The sequence below is a fragment of the Malaclemys terrapin genome, chromosome 6, assembly GCF_027887155.1.
Source record: "Malaclemys terrapin pileata isolate rMalTer1 chromosome 6, rMalTer1.hap1, whole genome shotgun sequence".
In the NCBI taxonomy this organism is placed as follows: domain Eukaryota; kingdom Metazoa; phylum Chordata; order Testudines; family Emydidae; genus Malaclemys; species Malaclemys terrapin.
Window position 1 is genome coordinate 46,957,103 of NC_071510.1, and position 27,824 is coordinate 46,984,926.

Genomic DNA, 27,824 nt, shown 5'->3' on the forward strand with positions numbered 1-27,824 from the left:
AAACAATTTCTAGGCATTCTGTTTTTCTTTGCTTCCCCCAACCATCCTCTAACCAAAACGACTGATTTCTTGAGTAATAATCGCATTATTTTCTCATTCATTGGGTCTGCACATTTGCCAGCTTGCTGGGATTGTCGTGTAAAGAAAAATTAATCAAGTAATGCATTGCATACGCCTGTGCTTTCCATTCTGCTGCATTTTGCTGGCACCATAATCTGTAATAGGCATACATGAAAAAGAATAGCAAATATTTTACAGCCAAATTCAACCCTAGCCTGATCGGACAGAACTTCATTGACTTCAATTAATGTGTCCTATTTCATTAATTAATGTGAAAGGATGCCCTGGAGTCTTCCGTTTTGACCTTTGCAAAGGTGACACCCCCCCTTTACCTATGGCATCTTACAGGAATAATTTCTTTAATTAAAGCTAATATTAAAATTATCTAATACAAAGGTTAAGGAAAGAGTTTCTATACAACTGGGTATACTGTATTGCAAGATGAGAAGCATCAACCTTGTACCAGTTTAGTACCAGACTAATTATTATTACTGAGGGTATGTTTGCACTACAAGCAGGGCCAGGTTTACACCTTATGCGCCCTTAGGTACAACGTCTTCAGCACCCCCTCTGCCTACAGCTGACCTTTGTGTTTTTCATAATAATTGAAACTTTTAACCCATTTTTAACTTTTAGGTGCCCCTAGGCACGTGTCTACTGTGCCTAATTGGAAATCTGGCCCTCACTACAACAACAGTGTCAGTGGCCCAGCTGTGGTGCTCCAGCTGTGATGCAGACCCTTATTTCAGAGATGGATGGAAGGGATTTTCTGTTGCAGTAGTAGAACCACCCCGTCCAGAGGTGGTAGTAGGTGGATACAAGAATTCTTCATTGTACCTAGCTTCATCTACATGGGGGCTAGGCTGCCTTAGGAGCAAAATTTTTCATAGCCCTGAGAGTGGCAGCTAGATTGACCTAGGTGTTAGGTGTACTGTAAACCATGCCTTAGAGGTGGGGCCACAGAAAGCCCCGCCCTGCTATGCACCCCCACCAACCACACACAGGTTGTGCTCAGACCAGCCCCTGCCTGGGCAGCCCCAGCCCCTTTCGGGCTACATCTGCTCATGAATAATTAACAACGTCATAAATAATTAATGACGATTTATCACGGGGGTAAAATAGTTAAATGCCGCACGCAGGCTAGGAGCAGCTGAGGCAAAATTACCTGCAGCGACGACATAGTCGCTAAACTTCATTGGTCGGTGGCGTGTGATTGACTGGTGGCATCCTACGGATTTGATTGGCTTTCACAGCACGCAGCAGGTTGGACCAAATGTGTTGATTGGTTGCTAGAGCTTGCCGTGGCTGGTATTGGTTGTCTGGGCGCGGCTGAATGCCCTGATTGGTTGTGATGAGGCCGCGAGGGGCGCCCGTGCTTTGGTTGGTCATTGGCGCTCTCAGGGGTGTAGGGAGGGGTCGAGCGGCGATGGCGTGGTTGTCTGGGCCCTGCTGAGCCGGGCCCGGCTCTGTCCATCCCCTGCCGCGCGGGTTGGTTTCGCCCCGCGCACTGGTAGCGCCCGCAGCTGCCGCCGCCCGGAGGTGGCGGGGCGGCCGCGGCGATGATGAAGGGGGCGCTGGGGAGCCCCGTGTCCGCCGCCATGCAGGAGAGCTTCGGCTGCGCCGTCGCCAACCGCTTCCACCAGCTGCTGGACGATGAGTCCGACCCCTTCGACGTCCTCCGCGAGGCCGAGCGCCGCCAACAGCAGCGCAGGAAGCGCGATGAGGCCGCGGCGGCCGCCGGCGGCAGGAAACCCGGCCCCGGCCCGAGACCCGGCCCCGCCGCCGGCAAGAGAGAGTCCCAGAAAGAGCGCAAGGTCCTGCAGCCCGAGAGCCCCGCGGCGCCCGGAGCCCCGCCGCAGCCCGGTACGGGGAGCGGCCCGGCCCGCGCACACCGCGGCTGGCGGGAGGCGGTTGAACTCTTCCCTGTGGGCCCTCTATGAGAGCACTGGGGGCCGGCTGGGCGGGGGGCCAGGACGCGCGAGAGTGCGTGCATGGGCGGGCGGAGCGGCGGGTTCCTGCTGCTCAGGGCTGGGGCTGGCAGCGGTTACCGCCTGGCCTGTGCTGGGCGGTGTCTAGCTGAACGCGGGGAGTCTCTCCCAGAGCAGCTGTGCGCCTGGGGTGCAGCGCTGGCCAGGAGAGGGTGGGAAGCGCTTGGCCATTGGCCTTCAGAACGGTTCAGCGCGTTGCCGGGTTCAGCGATTGCAGGTAGGCAGGAAGCCTGTGTGCGGAACGGGAGGACGCGGACAAGTGCCTGGTCCCAGGTCACCTAGTGAATCTGGCGAGCTGCCCACAACACACCGCCTGACTTCCAGCCCTGCCTGACCCGAACCACAGGACTGGCCTCTCCCTCCCTCGCTGTTTCTTATCTTATCTTCCCCAGGCTTTTCTCCTCCAATCATCTCTTGATGTTTGAGAGCTGAAGAAGTTGGGGATCAGCTGGTTGTGACTTTAAAGAGGCTACATTTAAGTCAAAATACATGATCCAGTGATTATCTTGGTTCAGCATTAAAACAATAAGGTTAAAAATGAAGTTATACCATTGTTCAGCAGTAGGTGAACCAGCTAAAATTTAGGGCTAAAATCTGTGTACAATTGAGTTTATACTTTTAATGTTTGTATTGTTCTGAACACAAAAATTGTTCTGATAGCAGATAATCAGATGCACAGACTAAACGGTGGTGGCGTGACTTAAACCCTTTACATTTTATAAGTAAGTCCTCTCTTTGTTGAAGGCGAGAGTGCTTCTGGTAGAAATGTAGTGCAACTACTCTAATAGCACTGAAACTAAAATAAGAAGAAGTAAGACAGTTTCAAGTGCATGAGCCAAAATAATTTAAGAGAGTGGTGACATTGCGACTGAGCATTTATTTAGGTTGTCTTTACTTTTTAGCATTTTGGAGGCGAACCTGGATGCTGATGAAACAAACACAGCTCAGTGATTTAAGGATCTAATTTAATAAAGAGAAACTCCTGATGTCTGTAAAGTGATTTAGAAGAAGAGGGCTAGTGTTACTAAATAACAAAGTTGATAACAAGCATTTGTGGATCCTATAATCAGACTGCAGTTATATAACATCAGTTGAACATGAACAGCTTAATGGAGCCGGGATGTCACTTCTGTTTTTAAGTCCAGTGTTGCAGAACTCCTGCCAGCACAGTGTGCATCTGAAAGTTCACTATTTTTTATATATAGGTTCTTATATTGCTTTCAGTACTGTAGTACCTGAGCACCTTACGCCTTATGTATAGAACAGCTTTAGATACAGGCTTGCCAAGGCTGTGATTTGTTTCCAGTACAAAATGAGCTGTGCAAATGTAAATATTGTATATCTGGTTCTAGATATTGCAATGGATTCTTTATATTTTGGAGCACTATAGTAGTAGTTGATTTACTTTGAGGGGTTAGTAAACTGAACACCATGGGGTGGTTCTGTGTGGTGCTTATCTTCTCAGTCCTTCAGCGTGTGTTTGGCCAGTTTAGTGTTTTGCAGTCCCCCCACACCTGAGGTGCTAGAGAGCTGACGTAGACTTTTGAAGAGCACAACAGCACCTGCTTTGTGAGCTCAAACCCTGTCTGTGGCAGAATAGTGCTGAAGACCCATGTTTGTTGCATTGTTTGCCTTGAAATTGACCAAAATGCTCTGGGGGCCAATGTCACCCTGAGCACCGAAGAAGCATCAGTAAAACCTCAGGGAGATTACAGTAAGAATGGCACCAGGCTGGCTTTGATTACTTTGAAGGGTAACTCCTTAAAGTTAAAACTTTGAGTTGGTCAAGACTGCTGAGTGCTAAGATTTGGTACTAGAGCTGTTTAAACAGTGCAGGCCCAACTCTTCTCTGTTAAATCTGGCAGGGCAACTTTTCTATCAAAGTAGCTGGTAATGTGATCTTCAGAGCTGAAGGCTCTGCCAGGCATTTGTGGTCATTGGTACCGCTCTTCAGGTCACAGGATGAGACAGTCTCTTCCAAAGAGGGAGGAGTTACTGAGGAGTGGCTAGCAGCACCCCACTACTCGGTTTCTGCATTGTAGCCTCTAGACCAAAGGTGGGCAAACTACGGGCCACATCCAGCCCATGGGACCGTCCTGCCCGGCCCCTGACCTCCCAGCCGGGGAGGCTACCCCAGGCCCCTCTCCTGCTGTCCCCGCTCCTCCGCAGCCACGCCGCCATGCAGGCAGCACTCTGGGCGGCAGGGTTGCACGCTCCTGCACAGCAGTGTGTCTGGCTCCAGCCAGGTGGCACGGTTGCCAGACATGCTGCTCTGAACGGTATGGTAAGGGGGTTAGGGGTTGGATAAGGGGTGGAGGTTTGGGGGACAGTCAGGATGGGGAACAGGGGGTGGGGAGTTGGATAAGCATGGGAGTCTGGGGGGCCTGTCAGGGGGCGGGCGTGTGGATAGGGGTTGGGGGCAGGGAACGGGGGGGTTGGATAGGCGTGGGGTCCTGGGGGGGCTATCAGGGAGTGGGGGTGTGGATAGGGGTCAGGGGTCTGGGAGCAGGGGGTTTGGATGGGGGTGAGGTCCCAGGGGGCAGTTAGGGGCAGGGGTCCTGGGAGGGGGCGGTTAGGGGACAAGGAGCGGGGGGGGGTTGGATGGGTTGGGGATTCTGAGAGGGGCAGTCAGGGGACAGGAAGTGGGAGGATGGGAGTAGGGGCCAGGCTGTTTGGGGAGGCACACCCTTCCCTACCTAGTCCTCCATACAGTTTTGCCACCCCAGTGTGGCCCTCGGGCCAAAAAGTTTGCCCACCCCTGCTCTAGACTCTCTCCCTCAGTCATTCATGTACAAGTAACAAAAGGGGATGCCTCTTCACAACTAGTCCTGTGCAAGGCTGCCATGAAGCTAATAGTTAGGGCCCTACCAAAACCAGGATCAATTTCAAGGTCAGAGGGTTTTAAAATCAGTCAATTTAATGTTTTCAGATGTTTACATCTGAAATTTCATGATGATATAACCGTGGGGTCCCAACCCAAAAATGAGTAGTGAAGGGGTCACAAAGCTATTGTAGGGGGGGTTGCAGGATTGCCACCATCATTTCTGCACTGCCGTCAAAGCTGGACTCTGAAGTCAGCAGTCATGGAGTATCCTGCAGCTGGAAGAGGCTCCTGGAGGTGGGTCTGATCTCCCCCATGCAGCTGGGGGCTCCTACTGTGCAGGGGCTCCAGCTACAAATCCTGGCCAGGCTGGAGAGAGATGGGACTTCCTCTTTCCACTGAGCTTCCTGCAGCTGAAGAAGCTTCTCAGAGATGGGTCTGATCTTCCCCCAAGCTGCTGGGAAAGCCCCAGCTGTGGGCTCCTAGTTGCTAGTCTGGACACGCTGGGGAGGGACAGGGCTTCCTCCCCTGCAGGGTGTGTGATTAGTTGATCCAGATACTTCCTGCTAATCAAAATGACAAAAGATCTCTGGTCCACCCTAGATTTCAGGGAACTAAATCAGTATGTTGTCAAAGAGAAATTGAAGATGGTCACCCTAAGAGTGGCCATGCCTCTTGTAGAACAAGGCAGCTGACTATGCGCTCGGGACTTAATTTCAGTGCTCAGGAAGTATTTCTGTGAGCATATATACAGCCATAATCTGACTTGCAGTTGAGGAACATTGCTACCAATTTTGTGACTTGTCTTCTGGGAGAGTGTTGGCTTCATATGTTTTCACAAAAGCCACAACTACAATCAAGCATATTTGCATAGGCAGGAAGGGCATATGATGTCTTACTTGGACAATTGACTGATTAAGGACACTACTCTGAAGAGTTTTGGATGACTGATCTGTATCAACATTGGGGTGTTCCTAATATTAGGGTTCATGATAAACTACCAAAAATCTAAACTTGTCCCTAATAGGCAATTAGAATTCTTTGAAGCCTTGCCTGGATGTGGTTTGACTGAAAGCCTACTACCGGACCCAGTACAGGAACCAGAGCATCGCCAATTTGGCAGAAAAGAATATGCAAGAGCTTGTTAAACTCCTTACAAGCTGAATTTGGCAAAACTGTAGAGTTTTCTAATGATCCCCACATGTGTTGAAGGGTACAGCTTTATTTTAAAGATAAGTGAGGTGTTTTCTTGAATTGGCTTGTAATAGACTTCAAGGGACTTGTTACTAGACTCTTTGCAAATTAAAAGTTTAAGTACTTGAACAGCCAAGACTGAGTCTAGTATTAGGGTTAAAGTACTACTGTGCAATTTTCATTATAGTAGCTTGATCTAAATTATTTCGTTATGTAGGTTGACTAAGAGCTGTTCCTTGCAACACGTAAAATCTGAATATAAACATTCAGCATTTTTCAGAAAGATTTGAATTTCACTTGTCTAGACATCCTGTGACTTCAGATCTTCAACTAGTAAAACTGTCCCTCTGTCAGGCTCTGCTCAAAAGTTCTATGTAATATTCTTCAATATAATTTTTTTGTGTGGTTTGAATGGAGGGTTTGTTGTATTTGCATACTACTGTAAATCAGCTGCCTTTTTTTCTTTGTCTTGACTGGTTCTCAACCTTTATTCCTAAGTGAGTTCCCACTTAATTGTGGAGCTCACCTGAAAGCGAGCGGTTCGTAAAGCAAATGGCAGTCAAATCCAGTTGTCTATTAGGTGTTGGCCTTGCACAGCTTAATATTAAATCTTTTTGACTCCAGAATACTCTCTCTTTAGGCTTTGTTGTTAATTAGATGACACAATAACAAGAGCAGTACCATGTGGGTAGTTAATTGATCTAACCTTTTTTTAAAAAATAGATCTCTATTCTTCAGACTACCAAGCTTCTGGTGCTTCCTTATTCTTTCAGAATAGTGGTGGATGTTTACAGTTTGCAAATGCCTTGTTCTTTGGTCCTTGAGCTGTTTTTTGTGTGTGGTGATAGGGCAAGGGGAGGGGTATGAAATATAGGTATTATAGCTTTTGTAATTGTCTCTTGATGTTAATTCAGCTCACTCATTCTTAAAACAGTGATCAAATTGCATTTGCCAGCAATTTATTGAAAGGGCCCAGTGAAATGCAGAGCTTGCATTCTCTACCAGTCCAGGCAAATAAAAGTTGCTGATCCTGCAGTAATAAAAATCTCTGTTCAGTTTGTCTCTAAGCCTATTATGAACATTTTAGGTGATTGCTTCCTATCTTTAGCATGTACACTTTGGAGATGGTGTAGTTTAGACATCTTCCCTGATTGCTAAAAGATTAATTGTATTATCATCCACCATTTTAGTGGGTAGTAAGACGCTGAATGTTTTGAAGAATCGAAGATCATGATGGTAGCTGTGAAAACCACCGAGTTTTTTTTGTTTGTTTTTGTTTTTTTTATGACTAACTTCAATATAATTATTCCAGATATATAGGCATGAGGTTGTACAGGGGGAAACTGCTGTAGGTGATTCTGTTACAGAATGCTGGCATATTGAAAGCACAAGATCACAAGGTGGAAGTCTATCTCCATTTAATTCACTGTGTTTATTGTATGAAATAGATATCAAAAATAGTTTTCTTTTTAATGCAATTTCCTATCCTTTTTAAGGGAAAAATGAAAAACAAATCTGTTGGTTACAACTGTACTTCTTCCTGAGTCATTAATGAATTAATGTCCTGTATGGTGCCATATCTTCTGTCGGTGACCTTTGAATTCTAGAGCACCATCCCCCCATCTCAATTCTAGTCAATCAGGACAGTAACCTTTCTTTGATGTTTAAATTCATTGTATTTTGAGCTTTCCCAAAACTTTCAATTTTGTGTTCCATAGATTTTTTTATATTTAAAATAAATGGCACCTCTCTCCCCTTGGCACTCAAGACTTGAGTATGATAGCTGGGTGTTTTGGCAACTGAGTAGGGAATATTTGGATGGGAAGGGGTTGGAACACCTATTAAGTGTGGATGTTGGTTTTGTGTTTTGATAACCACAAGGCATTTGAGGCTTTAGACAGTGGGTTTTTAATTCCTTTTTTTTAACCATAATGTCATGACAGCAACTAGCTGCCCTGCTACTCATTCTCAATATCTGTTGTTACATGCAACAGCAGTGAAGTGTGTTAGCTTGACATTTCTTCAAAAATGGTCAGCAGTGAAAAAAGCTAAATGTTGACAGTCTTATCATTAGGCTTCAATGTCAACAGCCCAGTGGGATGAATGGGGCAGCTGACACCATTCACAGCTGGTTGTTTTGATCTGCCTGCATGCTCATGCAAATATCACAACATCAGTTAGCATTTTGAAAGCTAACCTTCATAACACAAAGCTAGAGATTTTTTCTTAGTTGTGCTAAGTTTTTTAACTATTTAAGAATCCGTTTTCATTTTTGTGGCAAATTGAGAGATATGGACGGGGCAATTTATATGATCATAATCACATTTTTAGGGCCCTGTGTTAAGTTTGATGATGGAATTGGTCTGTTAGATGGGACGGAATAGTGTGGCTCTGATCACTTGTCTTATGTAACGTTAGCAACCAATTTGGACTAGATTAGGGATGTTAACCTCAGCTTCTGGCCACATTCCAACATTACTAAATATATTCTGCATATCTACATTTTCCCCTTTGGTTTCAAATCGATAGTGTTCTTCACTTACTGTTTTATATAATGTTGTGTATAATCTGTTGGCTGCACTTCAGTAATGGGCAGAATGATTTATATACCATTTTTAAATTGCTTTAGTTTCCAATTCGGTAGGAAAGATACTACATAAAATGTTTGCTCGAAGGCTAACCTGTTTGGAGTTTTCAATTTAAGTTGGGTTAGTAATTTTCAGTGTAGTAACCTGCATTATATTTCCTTTATGGAAGGTTGAGTGAACTCCCAGAACCTCATACATTTCTGTGGCATACATTAGCTGCCCAAAAGTGAGAGAGTGGAAGTTAGTGAGAGATATGTGAATAGCTTAAATAAGCCACAATTGATGAAGATGTTGCCTGTGGAACTTTAATTCAAGCCCCTCCTGTGCATGTGTTGTGAAGTCCTGAATTACGTGATCAGATATGACCTTTTCCACAGGACCCCTAACTCATTCATTTAGTGTCTCCAGTTGTTGTTTAACACTTGTCATGTAAACCCTACACTGAACCCATTATTTTCCATGTGTGTTTCTATAGTGCCCTGGTGATCAGGGTCCCAGGGGGTGGCCACAGAGAGGTTAGTCAATTAGGCCAAACTGCAAAGAATGGGGCAGACAATCCCCAAAGCTAGTGGATATTCCAATACTTAGATTTATCAAGCCGGCACAAAACAGCTTCTATAATACCTTACTGATTACCCAGAAGTCAAAACACAGTTCCCTTAAAAGCAGTCCAGTCTTTGGGCTCCCTCCCAGGCAGCCAAGTCAAATATGAAAGTTCTACTAATCCCAAAGGATTGGACATATTATCTCCCAAGTTAATGAATATGTGCTTACAGCCAATTCTTATTAACCAAACTAAAAATTATTTAAAAAGAAAAAGAGTGAGTATTGGTTAAAAGCTCAATATACATACAGATATGAGTACAGTTCTGATATCAGTTTCATAGTAGAGATGGTGAGCTTTGTAGTTGCAAAGAATTATTTCAGAATTGGTCCATAGGTTATAGTACAATGTTCATATTCATGGCTATCGAGGTGGGACTGAACATCTGTCTTATGGACTCAAGCTTCCCCTGCATAAAGCCTCAAGATCTGAGATCAAAGGATCAGGTTCCAAGAATCTTTTATATAGTTTTCTAGCAGCCTCTTGAACAATAGGCTTTTGACGTAACCTTCTGTTTCCTAAACATCACCGGTAATTAACTACATGGATTAACATAAGGTAAATTATTCATTAAGCAGTTCATATACAGTTTACTACAAACTTCAAACAGACATAGACATTTTCACCCAAGATTCATCTAAATATTAATATTCTCTTTTGATCTCTGAATCAATAGCTATAGTAATAGACAAGAACTGTCTGTTTACATGGCTAACATCTAACAAGATATAAGTGTAAACGTACAATTAATGTCACTTCTAATTCTCTAACAATACAGGTTTGCATTTCAAAGTCTATCTAACCTGGAATGGCCCTAATTACCATTTACATACTCTTCTAAAGGTTGAACCTGGGTCAATTAGCCTGTGAGCTGCTTAACCCTTTCTGGCCATGTTTCACAGCTCTCCTCATGGTGTCTGAGTGCTTCATAAAGATTAATGAATTAATCCTCACAACATCCAGCTTAAATTCAGTGGTGGTATTACCCTCATTTTATAGATGAGGGAACTGAAGCACAGAGGCCAAAATTGCCAAGTGACCACTAATTTTGGATGCTCACCTTGAGACATCTGTGCTCTGGTTTGTTTTAAGATTACTTAGGGTTTGTATAGCTCTTCATATGTCCAGAACTCATCTTCCATTGACTTCAGTTGCATTTGTGTGCTCAACACATCTGTGTATCTGGGCCTTCGGTCACGTTTTGGGCACTCAAAAAAAGACACCACTAGTAGCTAACTGTAAAAAGTTTGGTTGATGTGATTTGCCAATTAACCCATTGGAATTCAATGGCAGAGGCAGGGATAGAATTCAGTTCTCCAAGGTGGCATTAACTACAAGACCATCCTTTCTCGCTTTCTGTGATCCCCTGCCTCATTCACTACACACCTTCCAACTTCTGCAACGATTGAGGCAATAATACTATACACAACAGCCTTATTCATTTCCAGAGCATTCTGTGCACTGAGTAAGGCAGGGGTCCTATGAGAAAAACAGTATGGGATCATGTAATTTAAAGACTGTATCGTGGTGCTTACATAAAAGGGGAGCAAATTATGATTGCATGGGCAACCTCCATTCTGGCATTTCCTGAGTGCTTGGCTTTGCAACCTTTACATACTGTCATATGTAATTTTTGTGTAATTTCCTAATTTTAAAAAAAAATCAGTTTTTTTTTAATAGTATGGTGTGATAAATAAAGGGGGGGTGGGAGAGAGAGCTCCCTTTGATGGACAGCCAGTTAGCTGTAAAATCCCTCTTGGTAGCTGTTCTTTACTTGTAAAGGGTTAAAAAATCCCCCAGGTGTAATGTAATTAAATAAATAAATAAAAAAGTGGGCACCTGACCAAAAGTGCCAGTGGGAAGGTAGAACTTCTTAAAATTGGAAAGAAACTTTCCCTTTGTCTGTTGTTCTCGGGCTGCAGGGACACGGGCAGTAATGCTGTAACCAGCTTTAAGCCAGGTATGATTATAGATTATCAATTCATACCTTGAATCTACTTATCTGGAGCCTCAGATATGTAAGTAAAATTAGGGAATGTCTAAAAAGATGCAATTAGGGTTATTTCTTTTATTTCTTATTGGCTTGTGGACTCCTGTGCTAACCCTAGATGCTTTTGTTTTGCTCGTAACCTTTAAGCTGAACCCCCAAGAAAGTTATTTTGAGTGCTTGATTTTTGGAATTGCTCTTTTAAAATCTAGCAAAAGCCTAAGTTCCAGATGTTTGTTTACTTTCTTGTTTTTAATAAACTTTACCTTTCTTAAGAACAGGATTGGATTTTTGGTGTCTAAGAGGTTTGCATGTGTTTGATTAGCTGGTAGGCACAACTAATTTCCTTTTTCTTTCTTAGCTCTTCCCCGGAGGGGGTGTGTGAAAGGGCTTGAGGGTATCCCACAGGGAGGAATTCCCAAGTGCTCCTTCTTGGGTTCAAAGGGGTTTTTTTGTTTTGTTTTTTTGTTGTTGTTGTTGTTGTTGTTGTTTTTTTGCATTTGGGTGGTGGCAGTGTTTACCAAGCCAAGGTCAGAAAAAGCTTGGGAGTTTAATACAAGCCTGGAGTGGTCAGTATTAATTTTTAACTTCCTTGCAGGCCCACACCCTCTGCACTCGAAGTGCCAGAGTGGGGAATCAGCCTTGACATATGGCATCATAATCACACCCACATGTTTCATCAGCAGGTTAGGTCCATTGCACAGACTTCTTCCATTTAAACTAACAGAGTAACTGATAGGTGGTGGGCAACCTATGGCACGCGTGCCGAAGGCGGCACGTGAGCTGATTTTCAGTGGCACTCACACTGCCCAGGTCCTGGCCACCAGTCCGGGGGGTCTCTGCATTTTAATTTAATTTTAAGTGAAGCTTCTTAAACATTTTAAAAACCTTTATTTACTTTACAACAATAGTTTAGTTATATATTATAGGCTTATAGAAAGAGCCCTTCTAAAAATGTTAAAATGTATTACTGGCACGCGAAACCTTAAATTAGAGTGAATAAATGAAGACTCGGCATACCACTTCTGAAAGGTTGCCAACCCCTGAATTCGAGTTAAGGTGGGTGAGGTAATATCTTTGCTTGGACCAAATGCTGTTGGCGCGAGAGAGAAGCTTTCACACAGTTTCTGCTTCAGCTCTGTGTAAGCTCGAAAACTTGTCTTTCACACCAATAGCAGTTGTTCCAATAAAAGATAATACCTCACCCATCTTGTGTCTCTAATATCCTGGGACTGGTATGGCAACAACAACACTGCATACAGCAGTAGTAATTGTCATTCTTTATGGACCACCACTAGAAAGGGATAACTCTTTGTCAGTGGGTTTCACATCTGTTTACTGATCATAGAGGAATGTAGACACTGAGGACTCCTGGGTTCAATTCCAGGTTGTGGTGGAATATGTTCTAAGGGATATAAATCTGCCTGTTTTTGTCCCCCTCTGCTCCTATTTACATCCAGCTCCCTGACTCCTGTTCCCCATCCTCTGGCTCCTGCGTCAGCCTCGCTTCCCCTCTGCCCATTCCTCATCCCTCTGTGTTCCAGTCAGGCTGTTCTGACATCTTGCTGTCTGGGTGACCACAAAGGGAGACAGAGTTCCTATAACATTTTTTTTTAACATGAGCGAAATGAGATATTTTTCCTAATCTTATTTTCTGAAATGGCTGCACTATGTTAGCCGAAACATTCCAGAATTTTCAGCCTGGGGCAGATGCCTGGCATGGTAATTTCAGCCTGAATGGCTAAAGTTTGGAGTTATAAGTAACAGAAAATATGGTCTTTATAGTAGGAAGTGTTAGGCAATCTTGACCACAGGTGGTGCTACCAGCTCAGCCTATAGTAACTTGGTAGAAGTGCAAAACTAGAGGACTATATGGTGGCATAGTCATCTCTTTTGAGCCAGTAGTCCGGTAATTGCAACTAAATCTATTCATGCTGCTTATGTTTAGACTCTTCACAATTTTTTTGTTTGCAGGTCAGAAGCGAGCTCCTAAAAGGGGAGAACAACAAGGATGGAATGATAACAGGGGAACGGAGGTAAAACAAGACAAAGCTGAATGGAGACCTTCCTTCAGGGAATACCGTCCCTATGAAAAGGAGAGACAAGTGGAGTTCACAGCAGAAAAGTATGTATTTCTAAGAAGATGCAAGATGGCCCGCAATGAAGGCTTTGATGTCCTGAGAGGCTTTGATGGACTACCATTTAGTTAACACCTAGTAGTTTGGTAGCCTAGTTTTGGCTGTATAAAGACTGATATGAGAAAAAAATCTGTCAGTTCTCAAGTAAATTATACTGTAGTCAGAATGTTGTATGGGTCTGGTGTCTTCATGTCAGTTACATTTCTAATGGAATAATACAAGCTTTTTTGGTAGTTAAGCAATTGGTTTAAATTGGTTTCAGTGTCTGTCATATAGAACTTAATGTTTTATGACTTCTGCATATGCGTATTAACATCACCAACCAGATTTTAAGTAATTGTACATCTAGGCCCCATAGACTCTGAAGCAAAATAGGACCAAATTCCATTAACCCTTAAATTCTGTGGCAATGCTCACTTATTGTATCTCCATGAAATACCTCTGCCCAAATGTATACAACTAGCTCGTAGCTAAAAATAATAGATGTGCAACTTGTCAATGCTTGTTTTCAGCAATGGCTGTTTGTGATCCCCTTCTCCCCCGCCCATGTGTGCTACCCCCTCCCACCCAAGACAGCCCATCTCTCTGGGCTTCAGTGGTTAGTGTTGTCTGGGCAGTCAAGCTCAGAATATCCTTCCTGCCACACAAGTGCTAGGTGGGTGGGGAGCTTGTAGTCAGCTTCAGCAATTCATTTCTCAGTTCCCTGGGTCTCCGTTGCTGCTCTATCCTCTAAGTTGCCTAGCTGTGCAACCTGCATTTCTCGTTACCCCTGCTCCTTGGCTGAAAGCTGTGGCTCCTTTTCACCACCACCCCTCTTTCCTTCTCTCCCCAAAAAGAAATGTGAAGATCATGCACTGTAATGCAGTTCCCTCTTGTGGGGAAACATGCAGAGCAAGAGGTAGTTTCAGGCAGATCCTAGCAGGGCAGGGAGACAGAAAACAATGTGGTTTGCCTGGCTGCAGCAAAGTAACACATGCTGCAGTAAAAATTGTTGAATTCTGTGGTATCTTGGGCGGGGGGGAGGGGGGCGAATGCCAGATTGAACAGAGTCAGTCCAGGGGCCCTGAATGAGATGAATGGGGCAGCTCACATGTTTCAGAGGTACCATTTCAGATTCCTTGCAGGCACTGATGGTTATCGGTTAAGCATGAGTCACATTTTCAAGGTTGTTTTCATAGCCATAATGGTTAGAAACTTAAAAAAAAATTAAATGAAAGCTGAGATTATGGAGTATAACCCTGCAGATGGGGTGGATTTTTCACCCAATTCTACAATTACAAGAGTACATGGGGGGGGCCCTAGTTATACCCACATTAGTCAGTAAACCAGATCTACTCCTGACCATGCTGTATGCTGCTTGGTTAGTGAACTCAGATAAGTCAGTCTTGCTTTCTGTGTTTGTACTAGAACTCCTCTTGAGTTTCTTGTACTCATGGGGTTGAAACTGTTTTGTTAATTATTTCTCATGATAGTCTGACTTTAAAAAATCCAACGCTTACACCCTGCTACATGCAGATCTAACATATGAGGGCAGTAATAGTGCCTAATAAAATGCATTTAGATGTTTGGCATATTTAGAAAAAAGCAAACAATTAATAGTCACTGTTACTGACATAAGGATAAAAGAATGCAGACCTAAAATTCTGCTCACGTTTAGCTTCTGTCTGTTTTTAATGCTGACAAAGAGCACCAGTCTGGGCATAAGATCAGTGTAGCGTAGGATGTGATCTAAAAACTTCTAGTAATAGTGAGTATAATAATTCATCTATTATGACAACTGCACTAAAGCATCCCTATGACACCAGATTTTCCCCTACTAACTTTTATGTAGAAGAAATCGAACTAGAAATCTTCCTTGTCTTTCAGGCCAGTTGACAGATTTGACCGGGAAAGACCAATGAGAGGTCGTGGGGGAGGAAGAGGTGGAATGCGAAGCCGAGGAAGAGGTGGTGGGACGAACAGAAGTCTTAATGGCTATGACCAAAGAGGGAAACGGGAATTTGAAAGACAGAGTGGGAGTGATAAAACGTAAGTGCTTTGTGTATCTACTGCTCTCATCTAATATATTGATAACAAACACATACCTCAAACATTTCAATCTTTTTGAAGGGTTGGAGTGGGAAAGGAGTATATTCAACAATTTAATACTGCTTTTGGTTTGGTACATCAATGAGGGATGAATTTCTTAATTTGAAGAATACTATTTCTGTCTCTAGAGGAATCAGAACAGAAGACAAAAGGGGTGGAAGTGGAGCTCACAACTGGGGAACAGTTAAAGATGATCTGAGGTACATGCAAATTTGTGCCCATTCTAGTTTATAACGATTTCTGTAAAGTAATATGCTTGGTCACAGTTGCCTTTATTTCAAGCTTTATCCATTCACCCTGTCTTTAACTGTTATGGCCCTTTTGCTCAAGCATACTGAATAGATCCTAGCCTGAAGGAGATTCTTCATTTATGGCAGGCTTCTAAGTATGTATTTGCCTAAGACCAAGTCATCCTTTTGACTAGAGTGAAATATAATTGGCTTTCCTATTTTAGTAAATGATGGGCTTGTGTAGTAAATGGTGGGCACTGTGACTGGCCTGTGTCAATTTTCAGGAAAATTCTACAATTCTAACAAGTATCTAGGTCTTAAAAATTGTTCTGTACTCTTTATCTGGTACTGTTTGAAATCGCCTCGAACTGGAAACAGGACCATAAGCCACCTTTTCTACCCCTTGACACAGCTGGAGATGTGCTGCTATTTCAGCTAAATATTATTCATAAGCCAGCTTTCCTCCAGGACTAAGTTATTTATCTGGGTGGTCCTGAGCTGGTTTACCCTGGGGAGAAGGGAGGCAAAACTTTTAATTTATAGCAGTCTCTGTAATGGCCATTAAATTCTATTCTTACTCATTGCATTGTCTAAATAACATACCGTACTACGTCTTTATATATAAACAGCTTAATAGCTCACAAAGGCATATTTTTGTAATTTGAACTTAAGTTTTTCAAGGGTTAAAAATGGGAGATAGTTAGTTATAACTTACAATAAATCAGGTAATCTTAAAGGCTTAGGGTAAAACTTTCAAAAGTTTATACCTTCCATCAATAGAAATTGGCCCAATAAAAGATGCTACTTCATCTACCTTGTGTCTCTCTCAAAATCATGTAGGTCATCTGGGCATTCCAAGTGCTGTTGAGTCAATAAAAATGAATTAAAAATGAAACTAGGTATATGAAATGTATAGAGAAGGTCAGTTGGGTATTTCTAGTTTACCTTTTCTCAAAAAACAAGGGAACACCTATTGAAACTTAAAAATAAAATTTAAAGCTTATTAGGACATACAACATATTACACAGCACAGAACTAACTTGTGGAAATCAGGGCTGCAAGATGTTGAGGCAGATGTATATGATTCTAGAAAATTTATGTAAATGCATTCGGTCTGATTGCTGTGGAATTTTCTCGTATCCTGAACATGCACACTTTTGACTTTCACATATTTGTGGATACCACTTCCTCCAGCCAAGGATTTCCAGTGCTTCCCATTGTATAATCCTGTATTACTAGCACACTAAACTAGTCTCATTTAATGGTTTTGTTGTGGTTTTTGGGTGAACAGTAGATTGGGAACTCTTATGATCACAGACATGTTCTGATAGAACTCACCTATACAATTCCAGAAAGGGTACTATCTTCAGGTGGTCATGAAATATGCACATTTACAAAGAATGGGGTTTATTGAACTGTAAGCTTTCAGTATGACCTAGGTATGGTGTGTGGTGTGTTTTGTATTTTTGGTGTTTTTTTTTTTTTTCCCCTTTCTATTTTGCAGTGAGATGGAACAGACTGCTCCTGTGGAAGAGACCGCAGAAACAGAGGATCACCAAGGGGCACCTGAAGGAGAACCTCTGACCAAGTACAGTCTGTCTTGAATATCTTAATTCTAAAATGCAAACAAAATAACTGGCCAGAGCCAATATTCTTGATGCGTGTGGGGAGACATTCCAAGACCATGCCTTTCAATGTGTCTGTAAAGCACTTAGCAGACATTTGGCACTATATAAATATTTTAAAATGGAAATATATACCTACAAAAAAAGTTGTTTCCTGGCAAAATGGGGCTCCAATCTCAGTTGAGGCCTTCAGATGCTACAATACATACATACTAATTCGAAGTAGTGGCAATATTAACCTGTTTTTTAAAAAAAAAAAAATTAAAAAATAAAACCACCCCTCTAGGTCAGTAACTTAGATGATAAAATTCTGTAACACAAACTTTGTATTTAAATGAGAGAGAGTGCTCTCTAAGTTATTCTTATTCCCTATAAGGAATATAAATGATATAATGGTGTTGTAGTTCCCAGTTTATTTTTAGATATATTACAGCAGACATTTTACTTGTAAAACAACCCCTCATCAAGGTACCTGTGGAACCATATAGTGATAACATGATTGAAATACATTAACAAAAAATTCCCTTATGCATCAGTCAATCAGGGGTGTCTCCTATACAACAGGAACTTCTCCCTTGAGATTCATATGGGGCAAGAGTGGCCTTCCTTCTCCAAACCCAATTTTTAAAAAATGACTGCTTGGAAAGAGTGTTGTATTGTTTCTTAAAGCTAAGGTAAATTGAGATGTTTGCATCCTGATACTCAGTCGGTGGTTCTGATCAGTGTCCAAATGTGAAAATTAATTTTGCTTCAAAAGATCTTAATTATCAAGTTAGAAATTAGATCAACTCAACTGTTTTTAAATATCTCCAACTTGAACACTACCAACACAAATAACTTGTAGTGAAGGGGTGGTGACATCAAAGTAAGGAGTAATATTTCAGCCAGCATTCCTTTATGTTTGAAATTGGAAAGAATATCACTATCTAACTGACTGTGTTTGGGTCAGCCATTAGACAAAAGATGAAGGCATCTAGGTATTGCCAGCCACTTCACTACGATTTATGTACATCCATGTTCAAGTTGGAGATATTTTAAAAGATTCTAAGTTGACCTAATTTTTCAACTATACAATTAACATATTTGGGTTACTCAGTGGTTTAAAGTAACTGGAGGTGAGGAGGGTCTCTTGGACAAACTTAAGTTCGGAATGTTGAGTTTCCAGAAACTTAGTTTTCAGCAGACTTAAATCATGTGGGCAGTGCAGGTAATCTACATAGAACTTAACTCTTATGTATGCACTACTATACACTTTAACAGAGCTAAATATTAAAAATAGAGGTTAAGCCTTTTTACTTGAGTATCCTGGGTCATATTTCAGAGTCTCACATAATTTTCCTCTTTATGGTAGTTGAAATCGAAATCAAATTCAGCTGTCCTAGCTCTTTCTGTGTAAGTACATGTGTTCTAACCTCAGTTTTCTATTGAACATAAAGACATGAAAAGTACATCCAACTGTAGTGGGCAAATCCGGTTGGCTTTTAATTATGAAACTATTAAATGTATAAGCTTATCACTCTGTTGCTATTTCAGACTATTCTCTGCAGAATCAATAAGATAGCTCTGTATTTTCTTACCCTGCTAAGGCTTTTGTTGCAGACAGGAAGGCTAGAAACTTTCCTCCTTGATGAAAGTTTAGATGTAGGAGAAATCCACAGCAATCTGGAAGACAGCAGTATATACAAAGGTTCTGTGAAAGGCACATAATCGTATAGTATCTTACATCAATGTAAATGACTCTCATCCTGAGAATTCTCAAAGCTGTGTGCAAACTAAATACGTATTAAATATATGGGCCTCACTGTGACTACCTCTGGTGGAAGATAGTAGCACAATGCGCCCACACTTCAGAAGAGTGAGTAAATACCATATCTAAGAGGCAAAATATATAATTAGGGATTGAATAAATTCAATCCATTATTCAGTATAACACCTACACTCTTGCATAAAATCAGACTGGGACAGTATCTTTATTTATGACCTTTGCTGTTCAGAAGCAGAGGTTAGATGAATTGAATACTAGTTTTAGTCTGTTTAAAATGACTTGTTGTTTTGGTGCTCCTGTGTGCCTAATGCTCCCCTTCCTCTTGGAGGCCTTGCCTTCCAGAGTTGCAGCCTGTTGGCAGGTAGTGCAGTAGCAACAGAGGCCTCCTGGTCAGGCAACTCAACAGGGGCCCCAAAATAGCTTTAACCTTCCCAGACTTAAATAGTTAATTTTGACTTCTTAGAGTTCAGTGATTCCAGCTGCCTTTTAATAACCACTTGCAGTCAGGCACTTGGTTTCATGTGTCATCTGAAAGCTCTAACTATTTAGTCATTCCCTCCCTTCTCAGTTTATTAGAACTGATCCTTTTAGGAAAAAGACTCCAGAAATTGGGTATAGCATTTGTGAGGCTGTAGAACTATTGTTATTTTCCTGGTCTTGGATTTAATAACCTGGGAGGCTTTTAATAGTATTGCACTGCAAGCCTGTATATAACTTTTCTGCCATTATCACTAGATTCTTGTCCATGTTACCGTTCTTCAGCTTTCATTTTTATATTGGTGCCAGGCAGCATAGTTTCTTGTATTTATCTAAGTGTAACCTTATCTTAGTTCTATTTGCCCATATTTTTGAATTGTTTAGATTCCTTTCTAGCTTCTTTTTGTTTGCAGCCTCTAATAGCGTGCACACTATTAAGCTATGTGCATGCTGTAGTATGAACATGTTCCAGGATGTAATAATTATAAAAACAGTACTGGTCCCAATTTTCTTTATATTTCCATTTTTATAATTACCTGAAAGACTTCTATGGGGCTTGTCTGCACAATTGGTTTAGGAGGTTGTTAAAGCATTTTTTGAGTAGTAGCTAGTAATATTTACAGATATATTCCTCTATTTTCTTATTTTACCTCTTATTGACATTAGACTTATTTCCTTGATCATCTACTTACTCTTTGTATTAAATCTTTTTCAGTTCTCTGGCACCTAATAAATTCACAGTTAATTACCACTATTGGTTCTACATTTCCTTTGATAATCCTTTCTTTAGGAAACCTCCAATTTCCATCCTCTAGTTTGCAGATCTGGCTACCATTTTAATAGCTCTATATAGCTAATCTATAGGTTTAACCAAATCCTCATTAACATTTCATTCAATATATTTCTCAGTTTTGTTTGCAAAACTGATAGTGTTGATTGTCTCACCTACCAGTGTTGTTAGTCTTCTGGAATCACTTATTAGTTTGGTAAACCTTTTTTCTTAACCCTTTGGCTAATTGTCTTAATTTTAACCTTAATTTTGGCACTAAAATGTATTGTTGCTGTGGTTTTTTGATTTTCCCGCCTACCCTCCATCAGCTAGTTACACAATGTAGGCTGAATCTTTTCAGTTGAAGGTAAAGTAAATAAAGTTTTTGCTGTCACCAAACTAACCCATGTTTTTAGTGTTTACCAGCTCTTAAGGTTTGTCCCTGGTTACTTTTAGAACTCGTAATGCGCTATGAGGCAGATATGTTTGTGATTCCAGCTCCAACCCCTTCTGTATATTCCTGTTCATTCAAACAAAGCAATCTCTCTGCAACCAAGAGGAAAAAACACTTTAAACTAATGCTTAGTAAAGGGCTATAGCCAAAAAAAGAGAAAAGAGAAACTGAAGCAGAATTGAAAAGCAATGTGCAGCATTACTAAAAGCCTCTTAAATGTATACAGGGATAACAAACTAATCGAATTACAAACTTATTTTATTACTGTCCTGCCGTGAGGCCCCAGTTGGGGACTATGCAAGGTATTGTGCAAACGTTGTAAATGGTCAATCCCTGAACTCAGGAGCTTATAACTTTAGTTAATGAAAACATTCAACAGCTGGATAAAATAAATGGGTAGGAGTGGAGAGCAGGAGAATGAAATAACAGTATGAACATCCTTTCAGTCGACCTTTAGTGTGCACAATGTAGTTTGCCACAATGATATCACTATCTTAAATCCAAATTGAAATTATTTTCTTCGGGTCTTTTTTGTTAAGCCCTTGGTGTGCTAGCCCTTGGTCTCAGAATTTTAGACCCTCATGTGAAGCTGCTTGTTACTTGCCAGATAACACCTATACTTCAAATAAAGGATCCACTCAGGCTGCCTAAGTGACTTTATATTCCTTCCGGAAAATTTCTAGAATGTATATCCCCATGCACTTCTTGGGAAGTTGGCATGTGGTCAGCTTTGATACAGATGTATACCGGTTAAATCTCACAGCTCCCTCATTGCTTTCCAGTCTTCAGCACTTAGTCTTCAGATTGGCCATTTGTACTTAAGTAGTAGAATCTCCTCCTGTTGTACTATAATCTCTAGCATTTTTGAAATATAAAAAGAATTCAGGAAGAATCCTAATACTCTTACTGGCTTCCTTCTCCATTCCTTGCTTTCCTGAAGGTAGTGTACCTTTATATAGATTCCCATCAGATCTCTCTTCAACACAGTGAACACACCATATAATCTTTCTCCATACTATTTATTGTCCCAGGGTCACCGTTAAATCTTCATTCTCAGCACTACATCCAAAACTGTTTTAACTACCCTCAACTTTTGGTTTGTGTAAACTGAACATAATTTGCGAAGTTCCTAGACAAGAGTATTGAGACATGCCAAGAGATGGGTTTATTGTAACTCTTTTATGACAATTAAGTGATGATTTACTTGTTTTAGGAAACCTTATTTTAAAAGGTCTTCAGTCTGAGAGCCCAAATTAAAATTTTTCCTTTGCTTGTTTTCCTATATTATCTTGATATTCAGTTAAGTGCTTTTTCCTTCTACCAAGTTTCTTCTGCTAGATCCTGCAGTAAAGTGACACACACTGTTGCTATGGAGACAGATCTGTCAATTATGACTTCTACTGCAGGATCAAGTTGAAAGAAGGAGTAAGCCCTTTCTCTCATATAATCTAATAACAGTAAATTTAGAGATTGTGCCTATCAGATGTTCATTGAACGCACTCCTATAATCTAAAAACAAATACATAATATGCTGCTGAAGTTCGTTCTGATTACTCATGCCTCCAAGATAAAACTGTCCCCCCTTTCATGTTTCAAATTTCTATTTACAAAGTACAAAATGAAGTAAATCTATTCTACGCCAAACCCTAATGATTAAAAGTGTTGTGCTTGAGGCCAACAAGAGAAGCAAAGTGCAGATCTTGAGAGCCTTTCACCATAAAATGACCTAACAAGCTTTAGGATATTCAAAACTTGTTTGTAAAACACTTCAATTAATCTCTACCATTATGGTAATGCATTGTGGAGAAAAAACAGCTTCTCAGATGGCCATGACCCAAACCACATTTATATCAACACCTTGAATTACAACCAGAAACTAATATGATGAGCTCTCTGTAGCTACCACCACATAACAATGCACTAGCTATAGCTTCCAAGTGCCCTTCAGTGGTAGTCACGTATGGAGCGTATTGTAATAGTTAGCTGTACCAGTCTGGATTGTGGCATGGTCTGCATCTTAAAGATTGTGGGAAGTGTAGCCAAGTGTTGATAGAAAGGGGCTTTCGGCCACCACCATCTCACTCTGGGGAATCTACAAACGATCAGATATAGAAGCCTTTCAGATTAGGAACTTTGTCCACCCTGGGTATGCTTGCTTTTTTGTCAATCTGTCCTACTTCTTATGCTTCCTGGGACATACCAGCATTGTCAGTCTTCAACCTGATTGACGTTTAGCCAGCTTGATCTCATCCATGCCTTTCTTGGCCAGTTAATGAACCACATCATCTCTGGTTCTGACATCAGAGCTGCATGTTACATGCATATTGATGACTACACAGCCCAAATTATATCTCTCCCTCGGTCTCCTATACACATTTTTTAAAAAGGGCTAACAAAGTAGAATCCTGTGATTACCCAAAACAATGTCCTGGAATCTCCCGAGAAGTGTGATTCTCTGAAGTATGATTCTGTCTAGTCTTGTCAGTCGGCAGGACTGGCCAACAAAAACCTTGTGGTCAGTGGTGTCCAAACCTGCTGACACGTTGGTCTGAACTTATTGCTAGGAGTAGCTCCACCAGCAAAACTGCAGGGTCTATGCTATACCAGATCAAAAGCCCGACTGGTTCATGTTCCTTGACCCTTGTTAGCTGTCCCAGCTATGCCAAACCTTTTCATGATAAGGGAATTTAGAGACAACAGTAGTTAATGATTGGTTTCAAATATAGCATGAGAAATTATGAAAAGTAAATGGGTCTATGCTTCAGGTATATTTTCTGTAGTATTGAAGCTCTTCAAATACAATTCAGAGATGGCAGAGAATCTGAAGCATTCAAAATACTGTATTTAGCAAAGTAGTCTTACTTTAGGTTTTTTGGTTCTTCCTGGAATGTAACAAGCTAATGGTTTTTACTTTACAACTATAAACCTTTAGAGTTGCTGAAGGGGAGCCAGTGGAAGAAGTAGCTCAAGAAATGACGTTAGATGAGTGGAAAAATCTGCAGCAACAGAGTCGACCAAAGCCTGAATTCAACATCCGGAAGCCAGAATCCACTGTTCCTTCCAAAGCAGTGGTGATTCACAAGTCAAAGTATAGAGATGATGTAAGCATTGCTTTAGTATTCTCTAAATTCTGCTTTCACCCAGGGTTAAGACACTGGCTCCTACCTGATTCTGAACAAACTGGAAATAAATATTCATATTTCAAGCTCCTGTAATCGTGTGCAAAAACCCCATCAGATTCATTTTGTCCAGTCTCCAGGCATCCCTTTTGTATTATGAGCATGGAATGCTTGACATATCAAGTAGTATTAGCCCAAGCAAAGTTTCAGTTCTGCTTACTTTATGGCTAAGTTTTAGAAGATTGAAGTCTGTGTTCTTGCCTATGCCACCTTATGTACAATTCTGTTAACTGAATTGTAGGCACAAGTGAACTCCATTTACTAAATGTTTTTTATATTTTAACTTTGAATCACTTTTTGATACACTTAGTGTTTAGCTTACTTGTCGCTTTACTAATGAATTTTTATCTGTGTATACTGGAAATTCAGTTTCCCAGCATCAGCATACCAAGTTGTCCTGAATCTGGTCACTATCGCTGAACCACTTGAGCACATCTGAACGATTTTTATGAGGGCTATGGCTCTGCTTCTTAGAGATCCAGGAGAGCTTGTTTTATTTTCCATAACTCTTGTTCGGTTCAGAGCCACTACACTGTTATAACTAAAGTAGGGTGAAATCTTGGCCCCATTGATGTCAGTGGAACCAGATTTCAACCGTAGATTCTTGCCTAGACTTACTTAGACTGTAAGCTTTTCAGGGAAGGGAAGTCGCTGTGTCTGTTCAGTATCTGGCATGATGTTGGGGGCTTGATCCTTGACTGGGAGCCTTACCCACCAAGAATCTGAATAAAAAATTGATTTAGCATATGTTGGTCACTGTTGCCCTAGTATGGCAAGAAACGGGCCCTAGAGGAGTAGTGACTTGTCTGGTACAGGTATTCCTTAACATGGGCAATCTATTAGACTTCAAAATGGGTACATGGGGAATATGATTTGCTATACCTTTATAGCAGTACCAGGCAATACTGGTGTATTGTAAAGGCTGTTATGGAAAATATTATTTTAGTACACTAGCTATATTAATGCTAATTAAATTGTTGCCCTCTACAGTAACACTAGAACTATAACTGTAGCAAGGCCAATACCGGAATGGATCAGTGGTAGCAATTAAATAAATTGCAGTGTTCCATTCTTCTTCCTTTCCAGCCCTTCTACAGAGGGTATCTCATGAGTAAACGCCTTGGGCCAGATTGTGTGGTCCCTCTGGAACTGTTGAGCTCTTGCCACGGAGAATTTTCTCAGTGTGGGAGTTCTCTGGTGGTATAGAGCTGGCATAGCAGTTTCCTATGTGCTTATGCTTAACTGCACCCGAGCCAGTGTAGAACTAGCCTGAGAATGGAGGAGCTGTCCTAGTCTCCCTTGTTACTCCCACTGCCACACAAAATTTAGGGACTCCTAGGGATCCAGGAAGTCTGACTTTACTGGTGTGCTACTTGGTTTGTAATATAGTAACTTTTTTTGAAGCTCTGAGCAGCATGCTAATTGCAGATAAATTCACTTTTAGATGTTAAAGGAGGATTTTGAGGATGACTCCCACATCTTCCGAAAAGCAGCTAATGATATAACTTCTCAGCTGGACATTAACTTTGGGAATCTTCCTCGTCCTGGGCGTGGAGCCAGAGGAACACGAGGAGGTCGTGGACGTGTCAAAAGAGTCGAAGATACTGGGCCTAGACCAGAAGTGGTGGTAATTTGATTTTTGTGGCTATACATTTCTAAATGATATGAGAATTCGAGGTCTTTATTTTTTTTGCTGAGGACTTGTTAGTGTTTGCTTACAATACTGTACCAGGCTTTCAGTCCATAGTATGTTGCTATATGTGGTCAAACTGCAATTCAGATTGCAAATAGGTTTTTTTTATTTGTGAAGCATTCACATTCAAAGGTCAAAGTTCAGGTCACTCTTATGACAGCTAGGAGGAGTAGTACAGGAGAAGTAACTTCTGGTTTCTGAAAAGAATTCTGATAAAATCAGGGAAATAACTCTGCACTTAACATTACTAAAGGCTGTAACCTTCAAGCAAAATTACTGTGTAATAAGATTCTAATACTTCCTCTAGCTACCAAGAGTAAAGTTAATAAATGTTGCATGTTTGATCCAGCAGGTTAAGATGCAGAGGTACAATCCTCTATTAAATAAATGACAAGTTAGATATGGTAAATTGTTTCAAAACAAAAGTGATTTAACTACTAATGATCATAGTACCTGCCATTTTCCATAGAAACCCCTGATTTAACCTACTCAAAACCATTCTCATCATAGAACTGCTTCTTTCACAGTTGGTATCTGCCAAGGGTTGCTACCGTTGAGGTATAAAAACCAAACATCTGGGACGATCCTGAGTCCATAAAACTGGGCAGCTGGCTATGTGTGCTGAGCACCATACAGATTTCCTGGCGGAGCTACCTCAAAAAAGGGACAGTCCTGGAGATACCTGGGCTGGTAGCAACCCTGTACTGCTTGAAGGTGAACAAATATGGAGGGTTTTTTTTTTTTTTTTTAATTAAGTAAAATCCCCAGGGTTCTTTCAGTTCAGCAAGGATAAAGTTTGGAACTTTAAAATGGACATGGAATGAATCTCTCTGGTGCTTTTGTTCGGTAAAGCTACGTTCTGAAAACACCTAGTAAATCAAGTGTGCATCACTGTAGCATTTTGCATACAATTAAAAATTAACTCCTCAGTTTTTCAGTGTTTTAAAATAACTTCTCATTCACTTTGAATGGTGAGCTGCTTCCTGTCTCTGTCTATAGCAGGGGTCAGCAACCTTTCAGAAGTGGTGTGCCGAGTCTTCATTTATTCACTCTAATTTAAGGTTTCGCGTGCCAGTAATACATTTTAACATTTTTAGAAGGGCTCTTTCTATAAGTCTATAATATATAACTAAACTATTGTTATATGTAAAGTAAATAAGGTTTTTAAAATGTTTAAGAAGCTTAATTTAAAATTAAATTAAAATGCAGACCTCCCCGACCGGTGGCCAGGACCCGGGAAGTGAGAGTGCCACTGAAAATCAGCTCGCGTGTCATAGGTTGCCTACCCTTGGTCTATAGCTTTCCAATAGCTAGAATCTGAAGTATCAGGAAAATGTCACTTCCCCTTCAGTCACTATCCCTACACCATAAATATACCCATACCACAGTGACAGGTACAAGTCTAGTACCTGCATAAAAATGATTGATACAAAACAGTTTAGAAATAAGCATTAAATGCCTCTTAATGTAATTTAGCAAATAAATAAAATGAAACTAGTTCTGAGTTAGATTGGAGACTCCAGATGTGTCCTGGATATGCGTATTTTTCTAAACTTACTTCCTCCTTTTGTAGACACAAATCGTTGCTCCAAATCCTGATGACCCTGAGGATTTTCCTGCTTTAGCTTGAAAGAACTGTCGTGAATGACAGCATCTCAAAGTAGCTGTGAAGAGACCAGTTTTATGTTGCTGTGGAAAAGGATCATCTGAGTCTGAAGGAAAAATGGATTTTTTTTTTTTCTTGTGTGAAATGATTGCACTTCTATGGTATTGAAGGGGGCTCTGGAGAGATCAATGGACTGGGATCTTGCTACAGATTCCAGCACCTCCTTTTGGGATAACTGTGTGAAGGCTTATGGTATTATACTCAAGGGATTTCAATAAAGTTCAAGAATACAGTGTTTAAAATGTGTATATAAAGATTATTTAGAATTTTCCATGAAAGCACAGTGAAATGTAAGCTGTACAACATGGTCTGCTATTGAAAATCTGTAGCAAACCCCTGTAGACACTTGAAAGCTGCTTTCCCTACTCCATTGAGTGAAATGTACCTTTGCATATTTTAAGCAGTTATACCGCAATTTTCATAAGTTGACAAATAAAGAAAACTGCTAATTGGTTTGGGTGTGAGGTGCTTATCACTTACTTCATTGTTCCTTGGTAT

At 41.1% G+C, this 27,824-nt stretch overlaps 2 protein-coding genes across 7 annotated transcripts in view; one reads left to right on the forward strand and one right to left on the reverse strand.

Annotated features, from left to right (window-relative positions):
• Positions 1-1,534, reverse strand: part of ZNF367 (zinc finger protein 367) — a 21,573-nt gene extending 20,039 nt beyond the window's left edge. For all 5 annotated transcript variants that reach the window (XM_054033123.1, XM_054033118.1, XM_054033121.1 and 2 more), the window contains exon 1: positions 1,226-1,534. The gene's annotated coding sequence lies outside the window, so the exon portion shown is untranslated. The remainder of the gene's footprint in view (positions 1-1,225) is intronic.
• HABP4 (hyaluronan binding protein 4) lies at positions 1,533-27,779 on the forward strand. Of its 2 annotated transcripts, XM_054033115.1 has the most exons (8): positions 1,533-1,923; positions 13,217-13,367; positions 15,247-15,408; positions 15,597-15,668; positions 17,203-17,286; positions 23,721-23,889; positions 25,412-25,594; positions 27,234-27,779. In XM_054033115.1, exons 1-8 carry the CDS (start codon positions 1,620-1,622, stop codon positions 27,288-27,290), a joined length of 1,182 nt encoding a protein of 393 aa, XP_053889090.1. In that variant the 5' UTR covers positions 1,533-1,619; the 3' UTR covers positions 27,291-27,779. The 2 variants fall into 2 exon arrangements, with proteins under 2 accessions (XP_053889090.1, XP_053889091.1); XM_054033116.1 differs by lacking the exon at positions 15,597-15,668.
• Positions 27,780-27,824: the final 45 nt, after the last annotated feature.